This window comes from Hemitrygon akajei, chromosome 2, assembly GCF_048418815.1.
Source record: "Hemitrygon akajei chromosome 2, sHemAka1.3, whole genome shotgun sequence".
Taxonomy (NCBI): domain Eukaryota; kingdom Metazoa; phylum Chordata; class Chondrichthyes; order Myliobatiformes; family Dasyatidae; genus Hemitrygon; species Hemitrygon akajei.
Genome location: NC_133125.1, coordinates 170,355,554 through 170,372,238, shown reverse-complemented (window position 1 = coordinate 170,372,238; position 16,685 = coordinate 170,355,554). Strand labels below are relative to the sequence as shown.

At 47.9% G+C, this 16,685-nt stretch overlaps 1 protein-coding gene across 2 annotated transcripts in view; it reads left to right on the top strand.

The window, feature by feature from the left end:
• Positions 1 to 15,179, top strand: part of atat1 (alpha tubulin acetyltransferase 1) — a 59,991-nt gene extending 44,812 nt beyond the window's left edge. Inside the window, exons 10-13 of one of the 2 annotated variants that reach the window (XM_073032274.1) lie at positions 4,048 to 4,154; positions 5,639 to 5,684; positions 9,279 to 9,536; positions 15,044 to 15,179. In XM_073032274.1, the coding sequence (XP_072888375.1) occupies positions 4,048 to 4,154; positions 5,639 to 5,684; positions 9,279 to 9,536; position 15,044 (412 nt within the window). In that variant the 3' untranslated portion in view covers positions 15,045 to 15,179. Of the gene's footprint in view, positions 1 to 4,047; positions 4,155 to 5,638; positions 5,685 to 9,278; positions 11,676 to 15,043 lie in introns of those variants that run through there. The other variant, XM_073032266.1, reaches the window with a different exon arrangement.
• The last annotated feature ends 1,506 nt before the right edge of the window (positions 15,180 to 16,685 follow it).

Sequence of the window (16,685 nt, the reverse complement as noted above, 5' to 3'; positions counted from 1 at the left end):
AGCCACTGACTCTGTCCCTGGGGCAGCCAGTGATGAGAGTCACATTGGACGTGGTTGAAGGCACCTCCACAGCCAGCAATTGAGGACAGAGGCCACCCCTCTGTACCCCGGGCCAAGCCAAATGGTATCCAGCCCATCTCACCTGTGAATTCCACTGTATTGAGGAGTCGGCGGGTGATATCTGGGTGTATTCTCTGCGGGGGTGGGGGGGGGTTGCAGAGTGAATATACCCAGGGATGATCTTGCTCGCCTGCTGGGTAATTGGAAGGGCAGGGAGACCTGGAGTTCCAGACACTACATCACCTCTCTTGCACTTACCGAGTTCTCTGTTGAGAATCAGGTTTATTATCACTGACTTTCATGATGAGAAATCGGTAGCTGGGCAGCAGCAGTACAGTGCAAAGACATAGAATTCCTACAAATTACAAAAATAAATGGTGCAGATAAAAGGTTCGACAAGATAGTGTTCATGGGTTTGTGGACCATTCGGAAATCTGATGGTGGCGGAGATGAAGCTGTTCCAGAAGTGTTGAGTGTGGGTTTTCAGGTTCCTGGCCCTCCTCCCTACTGGTAGTAACGAGCAGAGGGCAGGTCCCAAGTGGGGAGGGTGATGGATGACGCCCTCTTGAGGCACCACATCTTGATGATGCCCTCGAGAGTGGGGTTGGTAGTGCCCATGATAAAACTGGCTGAATCTACAGCCTTCCTCAATCCTATGCACTGGAGCCTCTATACCAGGCTGTAATGTAACCGGCCAGAGTATTTTCCACCAAAGTCTTTAATTGACATGCTGAATCTCCTCAGACTAACGAAGTAGAGCTGCTGGCATGCCTGCTTTGTGGGCCCAGGATAGATCATGTGAGATGTTGAGGCAGAGTTTGCTGTAACACTGAGGTCACTATATTGTCTTTTTGAAGGTCAAATCCTTATTCCTAGTAACCCTTGTGTGGATGGATATGTTAGTTCCTGCATGTCTGTGGAACTGAATGACCTTGCAGTGTAGTTTCTATGTTCACAATAAAGACCTGGATGATTGGACCTTTTACATGTGTGTGATTGTTCTCTCTCTCTTTGTCTCAGCTCTCCCTAGGTCTCTGTTCCTAAGTATACAATCTAAGGAATGGTCTTGGACCAGAAACATTTGCTGTATTTTTCCTTCCACAGAGGCAGCCTGACCCGCTGAGTTTTTCCAGCAGTTTGTCTTTTACCCTCAGATTTTCAGCATCAATAGTTTTATGTATTTTTATTTTCCCGTGCAATTTACATTCAGTGACCACTTTATTAGGTACAGTTGTACACCTCATTAATGCAATTTATAATCAGTCAATCATGTGGCAAGAACTCAACACATAGAAACATGCAGACATGGTCAAGAGGTTTAGGTGTTCAGACCAAACATCAGAATGGGGAAGTAATGTGATCTAAGTGACTTTGACCGTGGACTGATTGTTCTTGCCTGACGGGCTCATTTAAGGATCTCAGAAACTGCTGATCTCTTGGGATTTTCACACACAACAGTCTCTAGAGTTTACAGAGAATGGTGGGAGAAACAAAAACCATCCAGTGAGCGGCAGTTGTGAGGGCAAAAATGAAAGAGGTGGGAGAAGAATAGCCAGACTGGTTGAAGTTGACAGGAAGGTGACAATAATTCAATAACCACACATTACAACAGCAGTGTACAGAAGAATGTCTATGAACACACAACCTTGAAGCAGACGGACTACAGCATCAGAAAACCACAAATACAGATACTCTGGCCATTTTTCATGAGGTACAGGAGGCCCCTAATAATACAAGATAACACTTAAGGAAATCAGGAGGGCTGAAAGAAGGTATGAGGGTGCTGTAGGACATGAGGTGAAGGAGAATCCTAAGGGATTGTACAGATATATCCAAGAGCATAAGGACAGCAAGGGACAAAATTGGTCCTCTGGAAGATCAGAGTGGTAATCTGTCAGCAGAGCCAAATGAGATGGGGGAGATCTTAAATGGATTTTTGCGTCTGTATTCATTTGGGTGAAGGACACAGAGTGAGGCAAAGCAACGGTGAGGTCATGGACCCAATACAGATGACAGAGGAGGAGGTGTTTGCTGTCCTGAGGCAGATTAGGGTGGATAAATCCCCAGGGCCTGACGGGTGTTCCCTCGGACCATATGGGAGGCTAGTGCAGAAATTGCAGGGAGCCGAGCAAAACTATTTAAAACATCCTTAGCCATGGGTGATGTGCTGGAGGATTGGAGGAGAGCTAATGTTAGATAGATAGATAGATAGATAGATACTTTATTCATCCCCATGGGGAAATTCAACTTTTTTCCAATGTCCCATGCACTTGTTGTAGCAAAACTAATTACATACAATACTTAACTCAGTAAAAAATATGATATACATCTAAATCACTATCTCAAAAAGCATTAATAATAGCTTTTAAAAAGTTCTTAAGTCCTGGCGGTAGAATTGTAAAGCCTAATGGCATTGGGGAGTATTGACCTCTTCATCCTGTCTGAGGAGCATTGCATCGATAGTAACCTGTCGCTGAAACTGCTTCTCTGTTTTCCTGTTGTTTAAGAAAGGCTCAGGAACTAAACCAGTAAATTATAGGCTGCTGACATCAGTAGTGGTAAAGTTATTGGAAGATATTCTAAGAGACCAGATATGAGTATTTGGATAGACTGAAACTAATTGGGGATAGTCAGCATGGATTTGCACATGGTAGATCATGTCTAACTAATCTTGTAGAGTTTTTCAAGGAAGTTACCAGGGAAGCAGACATTGTCTACATACATTCTCTGGATGTGGCCTTTGGTGGGAGGAAAGATGCAAATAAGATTGAAAGAGTTCAGAGGAAGTTTACAGGGATGTTGCTGGGACTTGGTGACCTGAGTTATAGGGAAAGGTTGAATAGATTAGAACTTTATTCCCTAGGACATGGAAGACTGAGGGGTGATTAGATAGAGGTACACACAATTATGAGGGGTATAGATAGGGTAAATGCAAGCTGGCTTTTTCCACTGAGTTTGGGTGAGACTACAAGTAGAGGTTGAGGATGAAAGGTAAAATGTTTAAGGAGAACATGAGGGGAACTTCTTCACTTAGAGCTGGTGAAATGTGGAAGGAGCTGCCAGCGTAAGTGGTGGATGTGGTTTTGATTTCAGCACTTAAGGGAAATCTGGTTTGGTATTTGGGGAGGGGTATGGAGGTCTATGGTCTGGCTGCAGGTTGATCGGACTAGGCAGATTAATGGTTTGGCATGGACTGGATGGGCCGAAGGGCTTGGTTCTGTGCTGCAGTGTTCTATGACGCTCTAACAATGGCTTCTAGTTGTCCTCTGGAAGCTTTATGACGGTCACTATCTAACTGAAGCAATGCACAGGTTGCTGGAGGTACTCAGGGAGTCGGAGACGAAGGAACAGTCGATGTTTCCCTTCAGTCAATGTGAAGGATCTCAACCGTCCATTTCCCTCCACAGATACTGCTTGGCTCACTGGGTTCCTCCAACAGATTGTGTGTTATTCCAGATCCCAGCGTCTTGTGTCTGCATCAAATTGAGAGTGGCCACTGTCGAGTTGGGGCAGTCGCCCTTCATACCGATTCTCTAAGCTAAGCACGGTTGTCTGCAACGGCCATTCAGCACCGTGTGGGTCACATAATGCTAACCCCATTCTTGTAGAGAAGGGCAGTGGTGATGGTTACTACACCGGTTCCCTCAACTCTAGCAACACCGGGAGTGGGGGAGTAGGGGGTGGCTGCTCAGTTTTACAAACCAAGACCCCAGGTTTTGCAGGTTTTGTTTTTGAGTTGACTTGGCTCATTATTTTTGGCTCCGTCTCATCCACACCTTTATCAGTTTGACATTTGCATTGTTTTTGTTCCACCATCCCGTTGTTTTCCACACATTCCCCTTCACCTCTGTTATCCTGCCAACATTCCACCTCCTGTATCCTTCGCCTCCTTTCCTCAAATCCGGTTCCTCTTCCTCCCTCTCCACTGTGTGCGCATTCCAACCCCTCCCTCCCCTGCCCCCTCTGCCTCTGCTTTTGCCTTTACAGTGACGTTCCTGAGGCGAAGGAAGAGGTTACCCCAGGGAACACGTGTCCGGTCGGCAAAGCGTGCTCTCGGTCTCCAGATTACGGGCCAACGATGTCAACAGAACCTTGTGAGTTACTTTATTCTCTCCGTGGTTAAGAAACCTCCTCAGCTTGGTTCCCCTGCAGCACAGCTGCTCCAGTCTAGAGCACTTTGGCCACGAAAGACTTCCTGAATACCGAGTGAGCAGCTCCTGCTCCCTGTGTCCTTGCTTTTACAGCTGAGGGAATTGACAGAACATGAGCCCACCCTACGGTAATTGAAAGTGCATTTTTAGGCTGGTCGGAGGGACTTGAAATTTCCGTACACAGCAGAGGGTGAGTGGGAACCAGAGCAGAAGAAGCTGGAAATACTCAGCTGGTCAGGCAGCACCCATGGGGAGAGGAGCAGTTAATGATTTGGCTTGACTGGTGCAGATCTTGCGAACCCACAGAGAGCTGGAGGCTGAAGGCAGCCTGTCCTGGGGTTAGTGGACTGTGTACGTGAGTGAGGAATAGGGCTTGTTTGCTGCTGTTGCTTTGTCGCCTGCTTATTCTGCCAAACACTGTGGGCACGCTATGTTGGTGTCAGAATGTGTGGTGGCATTCGTGGGCCGCCCCCAGCACACCCCAGGTGTGTTGGCTGTTAACATAAACGACGTATGTTTCCATGTGTGATAAATAAATCTGCATCTGAAAAGAAAAGAGGCGGGTGGATCCAGCGGGGTGGGGGGGAATGAAGGCAGAGACAGCGACTGGTGAGTTCAAAGCTCAGTGTAGACCTAACAGAGTCCACATGGTGCTCTAGACCCCGCTCCTGGGCTTTTGGACCGAGATAGTAGGTGATGAAGTCAGGGGAGGTTCCACACGAAGACCAGGGTTTGGGCAGATTGCAAGATCCCACTGGGAAAGCTGTTAGTCTTGTGGTGGAAAGGGGCCATCTGACTGGGGCGCTGTGTGAGAACATTTGATTGAGTGCAGTGTTCTGGAGCTGCTGAGGAGGAACAGAGAAAGGTACGCACCCTCCAGAAGGCCATGTCCTCTCTAACTTGCCCTTTCAATATTTGATAGGCTCCAATGAGATACCCCCCCCCCACCACCAAATTCGTCTAAGCTCCTGGGAGTACAGCCCCAGAGCCATCAAACGCTCCTCATGTTAACCCTGGAATATTCTCTTGAACCTCCTCTCCAATGTCAGCACATCCTTTCATAAATTTGGAGCCCAAAGCCGCTGAGAAAACTCCAAGCGTAATCTGACCAGAGCCTTAACCCCTCAGCATTAGATTCACAGTGAACAGTGAAAACCTTCCCTCATTTCACAAGCAGCACACTTGGTGCTAATTGACGGAGTATCTCAATAAGCACCCAAGGGTCCCATCTGCTCTCATGAGTGTTTGATGTCTGGACAGGGGGAGATTGCAACGTGGACCCTGTGGACGCTCTGGATTTCCCCACCCCGATGGTCGCAAGAGCCAGTGTAAAATCTGGGCCATCGTGAGCTCAGAGGTCACAACCTTCCCCCTCGGGGAGCAGCCGTCGTTGGACCCCGAGTGTAACAAGTGTGTCTTTTTTCCAGGTTCGGACCAGGACCCATCAGAACAGAGGAGACTGTCAGCACTCGGGTGAGCATTCCAGACAGGTGGACAGTGACTTGGTGTCCCACTTTCAGTGATTAAAAGAACAGGCCTCTTGGCCCGGAATGTCTCTGCTGAATATGGTACCAGATATGGTATTCTGCCTGCACACAGTCCATATCCCTTCCTTCCCCTCGTCATGTGTCTGTCTAATTGTTGCTCAAATCTCCCTACAGTACCTGCTTCCACCAGCACCCTGGCAATGTATTCCAGGCACCCACCCTTCTCTGTAGAAAGAAAAGCAATCTCCTTATCTCCTTGAAATTCCCCACCCTCACCTTAACCATACGCCACCTAGTATTTGACATTTCCACCCTGGGGGAAAGATCACAACTACCAAGCCTTTCTGATAAAAGCCCGATATATGGATGCTGCCTGACTTACTGAGTTCCACCAACATTTTGCTCAAGATTCCCAGCATCTGCAGAATCACTTGAGTCTGCCCCATCTACGCCTCCAGTAATTTTACAATCCTCTATAAGGTCTCCACTCAGCATCTGACATTCCAGAGAAAGCAATCCGACCAACCTGTCCCACAGCAGTCATTCATTATGTGCCGTGTCGTATGATGTGGGCGATCGTGGTCTTGACCATGATTGTTCTACAGGAGTGGTCTGTCGTTGCCACCTTCTGGGCAGTGCTTTTACAAGATGGCTGACCCCAGCTTTAATCAGTACTCTTCAGAGATTGCCTGCCTGGGGTCAGTGGTCACATAACCAGGACTTGTGATATGCACCAGCTGCTCATACGACCGTCCACCGCCTGGTCCCCATGGCTCCACGTGACCCTGATCAGGGGGGTAAGCTGGTGTTACTTACAGGCTAGCGGAGGGTAGGTGCACCTTGCACCTACTTTGGTCGAGACAAATCTCCACCCATAGCTGAAACTCTCCAATTCAGGCACAATCCTGGTGAACGTCTTCTGCAGCCTTTCCTCGGACTCCAGGCTCCGTCTTTACGGCAGTTGTGTACAGTTTTGGTCGCCGTGTTATAGGAAAGACATTGTCAGGTCGGAGAGGGTGCTGAAGTCCAAGATGCTGCCTGGACTAGAGGACCTCAGTTATGGGGAGGGGATTGTCACGCTGGATCTTCATTCCCTGGAATGTAGGAGAATGAGGAAAGACTTGATAGAAGTTTATAAAATCATGAGTGTGGACAAGGTGGAAGGTGAAAGTATTTCTTTCCCCCCCCCCCCGCCCCCAGGATTGGGGTAGTCCAGGACGAAAGGCACATCTACAAGATTAGAAAAATAGAGGGCCACGCAGTGGGGAAATTCTGGGCAGTTTCTAGAGTCGGTCATACGGTCGACACAACATTGTGGGCCAAAGGGCCTGTAACGTGCTGTAGATTTCTATGTTCTTCTATATGAAGGGGACAGATTTTAAAGAAACCTGCGGTATTTTCTTTATGGAGATGTGGGTATTAACAACAGTTAAGAGGTACTGTATTTGCATAGGTACATGGAGTGAGGGGTTTGGAGGTTATGGGCCAACTGTGAGCAACTGCGTCTAGCAGAGAGGGTTGCTTTTGGGCTGAATTATTTGAGGACTCTGATATTCCATTCTGTATTCCTTCCCCTTGCATTTGACCTCTCAGAAAGCAACACCTCACACTTGCCTGGATTAAACTGCGTCTGCCATTTCCCTGCCTGCGTCTGCATCCGATCTGTATTCCCTGACAGCAATCTTCGCTGTCCACAACCCCACCAAGTTCTGTGCCGTCGGCAGTGGCCGCTGGTTAAGAGGGGGCTCTGTGTTTGGCCGTTCCTTCTGCCCATTTGCAGTGAGAGAAAAGGTGCAGCTCTCTGTGCAGACAATCAGACAGGTACGATGGACAGCAGAAGTCAGAGCCCCTCGGAGGGTTCATTGTGAGAGGGACACAGAGGTGTAACGTATTAACCACAAACAAGTGCTAGTAAATGGGATTTGTAATTGGTTTATTATTGTCACATAGAACAGTACAGGCCTTTCCAAGATCAACCTGGCCCTTCCCTCCCGACAGCCCTCCATTTTCATTTCATCCATGTGCCATCTAACTGTATTTTAAATGTCTCTGATGTGTCTGCCTCTGCCTCCACCCCTGGCAGTGTGTTCCATGCACACACCACTCACCGGATTTATATTAAAAAAACAACTTGCCTCTGACACCCCCTATACTTTCACCTCTCATACTGACTATTTCCACCCTGGGGAATAAACCCGCTGGCTGTCCGCTCCATCTGTGCCTCTTCACATCTTATGCACGTCCACCAAGTCACCTCTCGTCCTCCTTCGCTCCAAAGAGAAAAGCCCTGGCTCGCTCAACCTTTCCTCATAAGACATGCATCCAGGCAGAATGCTGGTGAATCTCCTCTGCACCCTCTCTAAAGCTTCCACATGATGAGGTGACCAGAACTGAACACAATACTCCAAGTGTGGTCTAACCAGAGATTATTGAGCTGCAACATTACCTTACAACTCTTTAACTCAATCCTCCGACTACTGAAGACCAACGCACCACATATCTTCTTAACAACCCTATTGACGTGCAGGAGCTTTGAGGACCCCAGGCTGTCTCTGTTCCTCCACACTGCCATTAACCACATTCAAGTTCGACCTTCCAAAGTGAAGCATTAGTTTGGCTGTGATGAGATAGGTCGAGCGTTAGCTGTCAACTCAACTCTTAAGAGGTCTGATCAGGAGTCTGATACAGCTGGTTAGAGGCTGCCCTTAAGCCTGGTGAATGATGTTCTTGGGCTTTTGTATGCACTGGCCGATCAGGGTGGGAGGGGTGCTTTATTACACTGGCTGGTATGCGTGATGGACTGACGGGCTGTGCTGGTGACTCTCCACGGTCAGCAGAATCAGGATCAGGTTTCCCCTCACTGACGGTATGTCATGAAATCTGTTCTGCACCACAGTGCAAAACGTGGAACAACTGCAATGTTAGCATGAGAAATATAAACAATCATGTTAGTAGAGAATAAAATGTGAGGTGGTGCTCGTGGGGTCGTGGACCGTTTAGAAAGCTGGTGGTTGTGGGGAAGAAGCTGTTCCTAGAACATTGAGTGTGGGTCCACCTCCCCGATGGTTGCGTTAAGATGAGGACAAGTCCTGGGTGGTGAGGGTCCTTCATGACATGCTGTTCCTGTGCTGGGTGACCTGCTATCACACGGATGTGGAAGCCATGTTGTTTTGGGGTGAGGGTGGTGTGGGGGGGGGGTTGTATTAACTGATTGGATCAGCTGTATAGATAGATAGATAGATTGATAGATAGATAATTCATCCCCATGGGGAAATTCAACTTTTTTTTTCCAATGTCCCATACACTTGTTGTAGCAAAACTAATTACATACAATAAGATATGCATCTAAATCACTATCTCAAAAAGCTTTTAAAAAGTTCTTAAGTCCTGGCGGTTGAATTGTAAAGCCTAATGGCATTGGGGAGTATTGACCTCTTCATCCTGTCTGAGGAGCATTGCATCGATAGTAACCTGTCGCTGAAACTGCTTCTCTGTCTCTGGATGGTGCTATGTAGAGGATGTTCAGAGTTTTCCATAATTGACCCATCTCAACCTAATCTCCTATGTTTCCTCAATGCAGGGGCACGGGATGCCAGAGTGGCGGGGCCAGAATTCTGACCCATCCCATCCCACCCTTGGACCTGAAGCACCTCTCCCAGGACACAGACCTTCCAGAGAGGCAGGAGCCTCCTCCGGCCCCAAGGCGCCAAGAAAGTGCAGGCCTGGGTCAGAGGGATCAGTCGCCCGAGCAGAGAGAGGCAGCGGGGCAGGGTCCGAGCGGCTGCCACCAGCAGGGAGCCACCCAGAGCCCCTGGTGTGGTGGTGATCCCGTTTCCTGGTCAGACTCCACTCTCGTCTCCCACCCCCAGTGGATCCGCCACAAGAACAAGTTCAGGAATACCCGTCCCTGGTGAAGCCGGGTTAGGTGGCTTTCGATCGGCCGAGCATCCTTATTCCCAGAGGAGACCGGCCAGCGTTGCACCCCCACCCTCCCCTAAGAGGCTGCTGGGGGTTTTCTCTGTGGGGAACCGGTCCCTTCACAGACTCGCAGCCTGGGACGGTCTGTCAGAGACCAGGAGCAAACTGCAACACTGAGCCCCTGCTCTCTGTCCAACGTGACCACCTGGAGCTCCTGGTCGCTGCCATTCCTACATTGACCAGCCTGCCCTTGGTCCCCTCCACTGTCAGGGAGAGGCTGAACACAAGCTAAAGGAACATTGCCATAACACATAGGAACAGAATTATGCCACATTCGGCCCATTGAGTCTGTCTGCCATTCCGTCATGGCTGACGTATTTTTCCTCTGAACCCCCTTCTCCCCGTAACATTTGATGCCCTTATTAATCAAGCACCAATCAACCTCCCCATTAAATATACCCAGTGGCTAGAAAAACTCACACAAAACGCTGGAGGAACTCAGCAAATCAGGCAACATCTATTCAGGGGAATAAACAGTTGAAATTTCCAGTGGAGACCCTTCATTGGGACTGGAAAGGAAATGGTTTCTAGCCCTGATGAAAGATGTCACCCAAAATGTCGACTGTGTATCCCCCACCCCATACTTACTGCCTGACCCGCTGAATTCCTCCAGCTCTTTGTGCATGTGGCTCTGGATTTCCAACATGTGCAGAAGCTCTTGTGCTTTTGAGTCATTTCTGCCAGGAGTAGGTGGGTGCTGCTGCCTTGGTGACCGATAAAGAGAGGTGGCAGAGGAAACTTGAAGTAACACCCATCCGTATCCCCTGTTCCAAACCCAGCTGCAACCAGCTTCCCAGTTCATACCTCCCCCAGGCAAAGAAACTGCCACCCCCACCCCGAGGTGTTCCCACAAGCACGGCAGAGTTTCTAACAACCCGCTGGAAGAACTCAGCCAGTCGAGCAGCGTCCGTGGGAAACCTTACCTCTCCAGTCTCTTAGTTGCCCAGAATGTGGAACCCACTCATGCTCCCACGTCACGACCGGACGCCAGCTGCACCTTTCCTCAGCCAAGCTCACGCTCTTCCTGTTCCGCTGTCTCCGAACTCCCAGGGTGCTCCTCCAAGCCCCTCCTGCGTTCTTGTTTTCCCCGTTCTGTCCTTAACTGGGTCGACCACCTTCAAGTGGTGACCCTGCAAAGGACGTGGAACTGTGCACAGTTACTTAATGCAGTTCCTGTTGAAAGATATATCTTCCCTATGCACCTAAGGTGATCGCTAACTTAAAACCTTGTTGTAGGTGGAGATGCTGCTGCACGGCCCCAGAGCTCCAAATCCCGATCCCTGTCTGTGTGGAGTTTGCACGTTCACCCTGGGTGCTCCAGTTTCCTCTCACATCCTAGGAGACAGTCGGGGTCAATTGTAAATTACCCCAGTGTGCAGGAGAATTGAATGGCATGGGAGAAGATACAGGGTAAGGGAATGGTATTGCAAGGACTCAGTGGGCCGAATGGCCTTCCACGTCAGAATAACAATACGTTATAACAAAGTGCTTCTTGCTCCGCTCGGCCAAAGTTGATTCCCCTTCCCGCCCCCCCCCCCTCCCCCCATGCTATACAAATTCTGTATGCCTGTCTCTGACCTCCCACTTGCTATTATCTGTGCAATTAATACACTGGGACTCCTTTTTAATTATTTCTGAAGTGTCATAAGCATTTTGCTAGTTTTTAACCAAGAGGATTCTGTTGTGAAACGTTCATATATCCTGTCGGATTCACCCCTCTCCCCCCACACGCAAGTTTGACATTGAGTTGTTAGGGCAACACAATGCAAGAGTGAACCGGGGGTTTCTGTTCACCGCCAAAAAGTATTATGTGCATGTGCATGAAGATTTCAATGTGTACCTACCATTTGTGCCTTGGGGGTTGTGGCGACACCTCCCCCTTCCTTTGTACCACGGGTAGCTTGCCCTGCGTTTGTCTATTAAATTATTAACATGTATGTAACAGTGGTGTATTCGTGGAGAAGACTGTTTGCAATTAAAGTATTTTTATATGCATGCATAGCTTTGCCTCATCTGTACGTTAATCCATGGGTCATGCCCAAGGTCAAAGTGCATATAGGTCGCCATATACGTGTGTCACCCTGAGATTCAGTTTCTTGCAGGCATCCCATTTGAACAAAGTACAATAGAATCAATGAAAGCTGCACAAAGATTGACAAACAACCAAAGTGCAAAAGGCAAACTGCAAATACAAAAAAAACAATAATAAATTAAGTTCTCTTTTATTTATTTATTTAAGTTATAAGAGTCCATAGGTTGTGGAATCAGTTGAGTGAATTCAGGAGCCTGATGGTTGAGGGGTAAGGACTGCTCCCGAACCTGGGGCTGTGGGACTTTAAGGCTCCTGTACCTTCTTCCTGAAGAATGTGGGGGCCCGGGCTGGTGGGTGCAGCTTCCCCGGGGCATCGCTCAATGGCAGGGAGGGTTGTCCCTGTGATGGACTGGGCTGTATCCACCACGTTTGGTAGGATTTTCCGTCCCTGTTTCCATACCAGGCATGATGTAACCAGTCAGGATACTCTCCACTGTGCATCTATAGGAGTTCAACATTTTTGATGACGTGCTGAACTTTATAAGACATTTATCGGCCCCCTCCACCCCCGGTCCCCTATTGAGAATTGGATTATGAACTTTCTTCCTCCTGAACTCAGCTCTTTGGTAAAGCAGGGAAGCATTTGTGCACTGCCAGTATTCTGGGTTGTGGAATCAAACTCTGCACTCAAAGGAACTCAGCAGGTCAGGCAGCATCTATGGAGGGGAATAAACAGTTGACATTTCAGGCCGAGAGCCTTCATCAGGACGGGGAAGAAGATAGAATGAGGATGAGGGGAGGGGAAGGTGTACAAGCTGGCAGGTGAGGGGAAGCCAAGGAGGAGGAATGTGGGGGGTGGCTGGGAGGGTATAGGTGGAAGAAAGGGCTGAAGAAGGAATCTGATAGGGAAGGAGGAGGGGCACCAGAGGGAAGAGATGGGCAGGAGAGGAGAGGGGTGAGTAGTAGGTAGCCACCGATCCCAAGGGATCATGGGTTTGCGCCTCTGCTGGACTGTGTCCCAACCTGGGCAGGAAGATTTGAAGAACCGACAGTTGCCCATGCAGCGGGCTACCCCCTCCCCTCTCCACATCCCAGTCCAAGGGAAGGGTAAGCGCCGATACAGCTTGGCACCAGTGTTGTTGCAGAGGTTGTCAGAGTGAAGTTGTAAACTGCCTTAGGGACCCCGGCTCTCGATTTCTTCCTCGGGGTTTACCCCCCGAAGCCTTTCCCATGGGTGGGTAAGGCTGCAAGGCAGCAGAGGTTTAAAATCAAAGTTTTCCTTCTGCTAGGCGGGCTGACGAGCCCCACCTGCCCGAAGGGGTGAGAGTGGGACCAGAATTGGGAATGAAAAAGGCGATTGCTTCACTCCTCGCAGTGGAGGACAGAGAGAGAAACAGATCAGAGATCCTGAGGCAGCCGAAAAGATTTCAGAGAAGACCTAAGGATGAGCGAAAATAGGAAATCGTCAAGACTCTGATGAGAGTGAGGAAAATGCACTGTAAGGATTTAATTTGTGTTATTTTTAAGAACAAATTACAGAGTGATGGCGGAACTCAGCAGGTCAGGCAACATCTACAGACGGAAATGTTTCTTTCAGGCTGAGACCCTTCCCCAGGACTAGAAGGGAACTGGGGCAGAAATCAGAATAAGGAGGTGGAAGAGTGCGAGCTGACAGGTGTATCCAGTTTGCAGGGAGAAGGGGGAGTAGTGATGGCTTGCTTTGGGCCCACAGCTCAAAAGGGCACATAGGTCAAAAGGCGACAGTGAACAGCTAATCCTGTGACGGAAGACACAGGAGCAGAATTAGGCCATTCAGTCCATCAAGTCTGCCTTCTCCCTATAACCTTTCATATGCCCTCATCAAGAACCTATCCACCTCTACAGTAAATATACCCAATGATTTCGTTTTCAGAGCCGTGTGAGGCCCATTCTATGTCACCTCCAAGGATTTGATTTCATTTTTTAACCAACTTCTCTGCTCACCGGCCTGTCCATTCACTACTGTTACTTGGATGTGTGTGTCCCAGCTATGATATTCTTTCAGCCACAACTCAGAAACGCCCACGCGTCCTACCTGACGATCTCTAACTGCGCTGTAAGAGCATCTACCTCATTCCATATCGACGTGATTAACACTGTGGACCAGCAGAGGGGGTTTCTGACCGGGATGGCATGTGTTTGCGAGACATGGGCTGCTGCTACACGGTGGGGGAGAGCAGCAGGTCACGTGCACAGCTCTCTGCCACCCGCCTCTGCGAGCTGCACAGGGGCATTCAACTGCAAGGTTAAACTCGAGCTGCACAGGGGCATTCCAAGTTACATCGACTTCTCACGCCTTGGTAATTTGCTGGATCAGGCCAGGGTGACCATCCACAAGTCCAAGCAGCAGGCAACCAATGAACCACCCGCCCCTCTTCCGGGGTTTAGTATCTACCTGGGGAGTCTGTGGGGAAGAGTTGCAGCGATATAAAACTCTTGTGTTCAGTTCTGGTCGCCTCATTACAGGAAGGGTGTGGAAGTTTGAGAGAGGATGCAGAGGAGATTAGCCAGGATGCTGCCTGTAATAAAGAACACGTTTTACGAGGAAAGGTTGAGTGAGCTAATGCTTTTCTCCTTGAAGAACAATGAGAGGCAACTTAATACAAGTGTATAAGATAGTAAGAGGCAAGGAGCGAAAGGCCAGTCTGTGCCTTTTCCCCAGGGTAGCAATGGCTAACTTTAAGGTGATTGGGGGAAAGGGGGCGAAGGTGTTTAATTGATTTTGGAGTAGATTAAAAAATCAATACAGCACCCTGGCCCAAAAGGCCTGTAATGTTCTGTGCTCCGCCTGGAGACTTTCTGGGGCCAGTGGGCACTGTACAGGCTGGAGTGCAGCCTGGACAGCGAGGGACACATTTTAATTCTGAATCGTAGTAAGCATTGTTAACTAATTTTTTAAAAATACTGTAAGGGATCTAATGTTGAATTGCCTCATTTAAGGATGCTCCTGCCACTGCACACAAACTAACCTGTGTTATTTTAAGTTTGTAAATGGATAATAGTTTTACTCATGTGCTTACAATCTGCCTCGTTACGATCCTGCGGTTTGTTTACCTGCACTGCACTTCGTCTGTAGCTGGTTCACTCTACTCTGCACTGTTGTTGTTTTACCTTCTAACTCAATACGTCTGATCTGAATGAACCGTATGCAAGACAGGCTTTTCACTGAATCTTGGTACGCGTGGCAACAATAAACCAATATTAACTTATTTTACTTACCATATCAAGAAGGCAAACAGATGCCTGCCCCTTCCCCATACCCCTGGTGATTCAGTTTTCTCTCTTCTACCTTTCAGAAGATACAGGAGCTTTGAAAGCCCTGACACTAGATTTGAGAACAGCTTCTGTCCACTGGCCTCACTCTCACATCGCCTTCCAGTGGTGCTGCCACATCCTCGAACCTCATGCCTACTTCTGTTACAGTCACCGTAGTTTTTCTTCCTGCACAGCTATACTTTGCACCCATCCGATGTCGTTGTGCTTTTTGTTGTATTACCACGATTCTATGAACTTCATGTGACCTAAAAATATCATTGTATCCTGGCGTATACAATAAAATGAATCAACTAAAGAGCACTGTCGAGATCCCACCTCCACAGCACATAATTTTTCTACACATTGATCACTCCAATTACTTCACCCTAACTGGTTGCATCAGGGCCTGGTATGGAAATACCAATCCCCAGGAACGGAAAAGGCTATTGAAAGGGGTGAATACCATCCAGTCTTATCACAGGTAAACCTCTCTCCACCAATGAGCAGATTTACACGGACCACTGGCACAAGGCGGCAGCATCCAGCATGAGGGACGCCCATCCTCTCTCCTCACTGCTACCAGCAGGCAGGAGGCACAGAAGCTATGGGTCCCACGCCACCTCAATCACCACTACTCTGAACTGATTTGATGGCCTACCCATTACAACTCATGTTCTCAGTATTAGTTTTTATTCTCAGATTGGCTGTTTGTATGTAGTTTTTGTTTTGTAAATTCTATTGTATTTTCCCCTGTAATTGCCTGCAAAAAATTCATACACATACTTTGAAAACATTTACTTTGAACTACACAATAGATATTATTGCAAATTTATGGTGTAAAATTTTGCCTGAGAAACAAACCCTGATTGATCTTGAATGTGGGGATCTTAAAACATTTGAGTAGGTAAAACAATATCAGCAACCAACCTTAAAATTGCAAAGAAGTCATTAGTGAGTTACTAATGGCTTGGAGAATTGAAATAGTTTTTACTCTATCTTTTATCGTCTGATAATACCACCGTGTCAGATCTGTACCACTTCACAGCTCCCAATGTATAACACTTCTACATTATCTCAACACCTCTCCATTATTTACTCACTCCACTTCCTATGACTAACTATTCCTACTATAATCACACACCTTTCAAAATAAATTGTTTTCAGATCAAAACTACTTACCAAAGAAAGCAGGTACAAAAATATCCAGCCGGTAATGAAGATCCATATTGTTTCATGAATAATTAATTACACAGATTAACACTTTAGCTTTGAAAATAGATTTAGACATAATGAAAACATTGCAATGGAGTTCACCAAGCCTGTTGCTTGAATCCTCAAACAGGGACCAAAGTATAACGTCGACAGTATTAAGAAGTTAATTTGTAAACTGCACCCCACAGACACACACACACACACACACACACAGCGCTCATTTTCACAACTTCAGTCACTGGTGGACAGGAGCAGGTGGGCTCTTTATGAAGACACTAGCCCGTTTTGCGTGCACGTCCCTGGCTTGTTTTCAGTAAATTGTTGGCATTTTTAGTGCTTACAACTTCTCTAGTTAACGTACTTGTGCCGATTTTACACTAGAAACTGGGGTTGATTGAAACGCACTGAAGCATCGATACAACATCCATTACGTTCTAATGGATTAAAATATTATCACAACTGTAGGACGTT